At 37.9% G+C, this 6,329-nt stretch overlaps 1 protein-coding gene across 2 annotated transcripts in view; it reads right to left on the bottom strand.

Annotated features, from left to right (window-relative positions):
* Window positions 1–4,473, bottom strand: part of LOC148725112 (pyroglutamylated RF-amide peptide receptor-like) — a 12,209-nt gene extending 7,736 nt beyond the window's left edge. The window contains exons 1-4 of one of the 2 annotated variants that reach the window (XM_088729563.1): window positions 4,308–4,473; window positions 2,976–3,143; window positions 2,393–2,448; window positions 2,162–2,283 (exon numbers count right to left, since the gene is read on the bottom strand). In XM_088729563.1, coding sequence (XP_088585689.1) covers window positions 2,162–2,283; window positions 2,393–2,401 — 131 coding nt within the window. In that variant the 5' untranslated portion in view covers window positions 2,402–2,448; window positions 2,976–3,143; window positions 4,308–4,473. The other variant, XM_088729562.1, reaches the window with a different exon arrangement.
* Window positions 4,474–6,329: the final 1,856 nt, after the last annotated feature.

Genomic DNA, 6,329 nt, shown 5'->3' with positions numbered 1-6,329 from the left:
CTAGTATCGCAGAGGTCAGTGGTTCGAATCCCGTACAGGCCTGATTTTTTTAAGGTCTGATTTTCGCTATTGCATAAATAGCGCTCTCTACTGCGAGGATCGTGAATCATACGTATCTATAACCGCAGTTCAAAATATATGAACTTCATATATTCATCGTATCCGATTTATCATCACGGGTTTATTACGAATCGACTTGACGGCCTGCTCCCAGTTGGCTTGTTAGCTCAATTAGTCGAGCGCTGCACTAGTATCGCAGAGGTCAGTGGTTCGAATCCCGTACAGGCCTGATTTTTTTCAGGTCTGATTTTCGCTATTGCATAAATAGCGCTCTCTACTGCGAGGATCGTGCATCATACGTAAGTTATTTATTATCCAACATGCCAAACTATTATTTCAGTGCGGGCGAATTTTGCGGATATTTATTTACGAGGAGTGCGTGACAGAAGTGTGCGAAGCGGAACGGAATTGGCGCGTTGTTGTGTTGCTGTTTCTGTTTTCTTCATTAAATGAAGAAATTTTCTGGTCGCCAAGCTGTTTTTCTTCGTTCGATTCATCTGATAAACTTGGATGTATATTTGCCAGCCATTCTGACTCTTCGTCGTCGGAAATATGGTTCAAATTGTCCGCCAATTTTTTTTCGTAACTACAATTGAATTCTGCGCTTGCGCGATGAGAGAAAACCTGTTTAACCGGTAATCTAGAGTACAAATATTTGTACTCGTCTATGGCGTTATTTGTACTCTTCGAAATGTAGTTGGATAATAAAATGTGGTATTGCCTCTCAAAATCGCAAGTAGTTTATAATATCGTTAGTGCGACTGAAGCGTGCAAGTAGGACGAAGACTAGAACTAAAGCAGCATGATTTTAAACTCTTCGCCTCCTCAAAAGAAAAAAGTCTATTTCCTCAAAAGCTGTGTCAATAAATCATATCTAATATAATATTCACACAATTCTTCGTTGTCAGTTGAAAATTCGACTCTATCTACCATCGTGTGCTCTGTCCCACTTCGCAATAATCGTTTCACTTTGTAACACCTGTGACATTGTCGCGCTTTGTAATAAAATAGATGTCGCAGTTTGCGCTAACAGACCGTCCACGATTATTAAAAAGTGCGACAGAACATGTCTCATGCTGAAATAATTTGGCAAGTTAGTTTATTGAAATGGTAATTGTAATGTTTCCTGCTTTGTTTTTGCTCCAACGAAATTCAAATCGTCATTGACTTCTCGCTTCGGGTTTCGTCAGAAACACCAACTAAATTCACTCTTCTTTTCTGTCTTACATTCCGCGGGTTTTTAAAATTAACATTTTGGTTGTCGATACCAGGTTTGAACTAAAAAAGCTTTTCAGATTATTCATAATCCAAGTATTACTGTTGTCATTAAGAAATCGTTTCACCTTGACTGCATTCCTTATGATTTTGATGAGCTTTTTGCTGTGCCTAACTTTTTGTCTTCACTATTACGGAATTCTCAGAGTAGGGAATACGCAGGAGTAGCCTTTTTGTAACCTTCAACGTAAGGTTGTTGTGCAATCAATGGCAAAAGTATATTGTGTTCATCTACTTTGAAGAGATATAATTGAGGATATTTATATTTTGCTGACATGAATCGCGAAGGGGAATTTCTGTCGGAACGATGTACGGTGACGGGAACACAGCCCTCGATTAACAACGTTACCGACTGGCAAGGATATTTCGCTTGAACGATATCTTGGCGATCGAGAATCAGCGAATATCGCAGAAAAGCTCGGATACCTCGTCAAATGATTGCTTTTTCACGCACGGTGTCTCTAAAAATCTGCGATATATTCCCGATACATCTGATCAGATCTGCGATATAGCGGAGGAACAAAGCTCGATATACGACGATTTTCGTTTTCTTTACATTTAAACAGTTCGATCACACTTTCCAAGAATTTATGAAATAAAGAAACCGACTCGAACATATGTTTTCTTGTGGGATAAGGCGAGAACTTTTGCCTGGAAAGATTTCTCGCTTGATTTTTTGTGTTCTCATGTACTCTGTAGCCAATGGGAATCATACAAAATTGCCTTCAGTTATTTTTGCGCGCATAGCCAGCCTTTAAACAACAAAAAAAATTAGCCATTCTTGGCTGTTTTATCTCGTCATGATCAGACCTCATCTTCAACTCACCTCATATCTTTATTTTGCTTTATAACCAAACAAACCAGACAGTTTCCAGTGATGTCTGCGATGATTAGTAGGGCTAATATGGTTGTCACGGCAACGTCAGTTGACTCAGGCATTGTAAGAGGCTTTAAAAAAATAACAAGGTATGTGTTTCCTTTAGCTGAATAACCAACCACATTATTTTGCTCAAAATTTTATTTTTTTAATAACATACCCTGACCCAATTCAATTTACCTGATTCATCTGTAAAATCGTCTATGGCACTTGGTCCTTTTTGCCTGAACAGAGACCTGTGAAGTATTCAACTGAAAATATTTTTTCAGTCTTCAATTATTCAGCAATGCATCCTTTTCGCTTCTAAATCCCTCATTGTGAAACAAGTGCTAGTTTGTTACGTCCCAGTTTGATATATCTTTTGTAATTCATATTTTTAGATTAAAATTAAAAGATCGCCATGACGAGCAGCGTAATTTAAAGGTCGGAAGATAATTATTCTTCAAACGAAAAAGTATTTCTGATGTGTTAAGATTGGAATTGTCAGTTTTCGTGCCGTTCAGTTGAATTAAGTCCGAGCTCCTGCAATGTGATAATGGTCAGTAAAGCGACCGTCTGTGTTTTACAAAAAAGCCGCATAGAACAGGAAATTCAATGCAAACTTGTATTTCAGCTCATTTTGTTTCTTTGTAACAAAGAGAAGACAAACCGTAGTACCTTATTGTGAAATATTAACAGACTTGCTGCCTGTGTTAGTTGCTATCACACAAGGCTTAAAATTGCATGGATAGAAAATAGCGGAGGAATTCACAACTGTCCTTACCTCCTTAGCTGTGAAACTTCAATTATTCTCTTAATGTAAACCTTGTGTAGAGGTGACCGACAACTACAACGATGGCGCCTAAAATGACATACAGAGCTCCTTCGGGTACATCAATAAATGTAGCGCAAGAACACCTACACAATGACAAAACGTTGACAGTCTGCTGATCTGAAAAAACCGTGAAAATTATTAGTGCTCAGCTTCAAGAATTGTCTTGCTCAGCTTCAAGAATTGCCTTGTTTTTTCGGTCACTTTCTCAATCAACGCAAAATCAAATTGAACATCGACAGAGTCTCCTCTCCACATCAATTTGAACAGCCACACAGCTGAGCTTATCTTTGAAATGTTTGATCTAATAAAGAGTGTGGTTGTCAGTAAAATTGGAAAATTTTTCGAGTTCCGGAAATTGCTTCTGTAATGGAAAACTTGTCAAGCTACAGAAAATACTATGTACTTGGATAATTGATGTCTGAAGTCAAAGGAAGTGCTCAAAATATGATGCGAAATAATTTTAAGTTAAACGGATAATCCAAGCCTGCTGTTTTTGTATTTCCAAATTAGTTCTCGATAGATTTTGAGTCTTGCCACCATTACTGCATGTCGGTTGTTTACAATTTTTTTTAAAAGTACCTGAACTTTTCAAAGCTCCTAAAGGAAAGCTAGGTGGGATTTTTAAACATGATGTGACCTCAGTCTGGAACTAAACGGCAGCGTTTGAATAGCTCATGGATGTGAGCACCTGCTTTTTGAATCGAAATAATCATTTAAAAGCTTCATTCTTTTCGCTACTAAACCTCCCCAGTGAAACAGCTCCCAGTTTAATTAGTCACAGTTTGATCTATCCCTTGTGTTTCATGTTGTGAATACCTAAAATTAATTGGCTAAAAAATCGTTATAAAGGGCTGCGTCAATTTACAGCCTAGGTCTGAACTCGGCCCCTCTCGAGCGAAAAAGTATTACTGATGTCGTTTGGTTGAGGTCTAGATGTATTGAGGTGGCTGCCAGTTTGATTCTTTGCGCGAATTCTGAAAGAGAGCCCTTGATATCAAAACATTTTTTTCAATAAGATGTGTAAAGGGAAATTTTAAAGTTGTTGTCTCAAGTGTTCGTTTCCCTCCGAATGATTTTACGAAGCATATCAAGTAAGAAATTTGTTCTATCATCTATAAGTACTAACTAATTTTCACTGGCAAAAATAGTACCTGGGGTATGAAGCATCAAAATTATTCGCACAATTTCGACTTCTTGCAAATCGAACGAAGCATGTTGTTTCATATATGCAAATAACTAACCAAATGCACTATTTTAATTCATGTCACGTTTTCTACTTGCCTTCATTTATCTCGGCTTGTAATTTCAACCAGCTGGTAGCTTGCCCCGAAAATATAGCTAGAAATTGATCTCAGCCTCTTTAAACAATACATCATGAACCTTACAGCTTTCATGACAGGACGGAAAATGCGTGCACTGTAAGTACCTCCCCTTGAGCCTTAGAAAAGTTTTCTAAGGCTTTGTATTGGACAACGGGAGGTACTTACAGTGCACGCATTTTCCGTCCTGTCCTGTAATTCAAAAACAGAAAAGTCAGTAAGTTTGAGGCTCTTTAGTTTGCCGCTCAGCAATTTAGGAGGCTCGAAAGGGTTTTCCACAATTAACAGCAAGTGCCAATCAGTAAAAGATATCATGACTGTCAAACTTGTCATCAGGATAATGACTTTACATATGCATAACACTATGTTAGGGAAATCTTTTAAGGGGGTTCGTCAGGCATCATCTGTTGCCATGGCAACGGTACAGTAGCGCTAAAAGACCTTCTAAAACACAATTTTTGAAAGATATCTAAAACACCAAGTCGGTGACGTAGTTTTTTTTTCAAATTTCTTAAACATCATCACATTCTCTATCTGTATACGTGATATAAAAGAACTATCTAGCAGAACTTGAATTATTTAGGAAAATGCTGTTTTAAAATGTAAAAAAAATTTCCACTAGATAAATTTTTTAAAAAATTTCCTCAGGAAAGCGTAATGATGAAAATAATTTGTACACAAAAAATCAGGGTAGGTCACCGAACTAATCTTCGAGATATTAGTTCATCAACTTAGCAAGCTTTATTTCCGGTTTTTTCAATTTTAGCTCACACTTCTATATCCGGTCACGCGCTTTAAACGATACCTCTGACTCAAAAGCTCATTTTTCGCGAGGATGAGTCCGTGTCCGCGTGATTAATCGATGGATGCCCTCAGCGCGGAAGAAATCGTTCATCCTGAAGATGGATTCGCATTGTTTTGTGATTTTACACATTCCTGAAAAATAAGTCATAAGATGGTTCAGATCATATCTTACTCATAGACAGCAAAGTGTTTTGATAAACGGAGAATTATCAGAGCCACATACCATCACACTTGGCGTGCCACAAGGCAGCATTTTGGGTCCCTTGCTACTTAATGTGTACATTAATAGCCTGCCAAATGCTGTTAAAGAGACCCGGATGATTTTGTATGCAGATGATGCTGTTCTATTTTGTTACGCATCAACACGTCAAGAACTTCAAATTGCTCTGGAACGTGAATTCACTGAAATCAGTAACTGGTACACTGATAACAGGTTGACTATAAATGTCAAGAAGACCAAATTTATGCTGGCAGGCAGTAAAAGGATGTTATCCTTATTTGAAGACTTTGAGTTGCAACCAAATGGTGCACAAATCGATCGCGTGCAGTCATTCAAATATCTGGGAGTGACAACGGATGCAAAATGGAGCTGGAAGCCACATATCAGCAATTTGCTAAAGAAATTAGGTCATCGTCTTTCTTTGTTTAATCGCATATTTCATATGTTAGACAATAGAACTCGCATAGCCTTCTACAATGGGCTAGTGCTGCCACACCTAGACTATGCCGACACAGTGTGGGGAGATCAACCCGGTCTAAAATCAGAAATGGAAAAATTGCAAAGTTTTCAGAACAAATTTGCGAAGAAAATTAAATTAGGCAAGATGTCTTCTTCAGAAGCTCTAAAGTGCCTAAATTGGCTCCTTCTGGCTGGAAGACGTCTATTTCATCGTTGTACCACCGTAGAAAATGCAATCAAAGGAGACATTCCGCAACATTTTGAAAGTTTTAAATCGACATTGAGAAGTTCGCATGGCTACAACACTAGAAATGGCTACTTACCTAGACTGCCTAAACCTAAAACGGAATGCGGAAAGAGGGTGTCCTACTTCCGTTTTATAAATGACTGGATGTCCCTCCCAGTATTTTTAAGAAGGCAAATGCCATCCAAAATTTTTAAGGAAACCCTTACAAGATTCTTAATGGATAAATATTTAAATGATGAATAAAACTTTAGATA

Source organism: Stylophora pistillata, chromosome 8 (assembly GCF_964205215.1).
Source record: "Stylophora pistillata chromosome 8, jaStyPist1.2, whole genome shotgun sequence".
Classification (NCBI taxonomy): Eukaryota; Metazoa; Cnidaria; class Anthozoa; order Scleractinia; family Pocilloporidae; genus Stylophora; species Stylophora pistillata.
The sequence above is the reverse complement of the archived record's forward strand: the minus strand, read 5'-3'. Positions and strand labels throughout refer to the sequence as shown.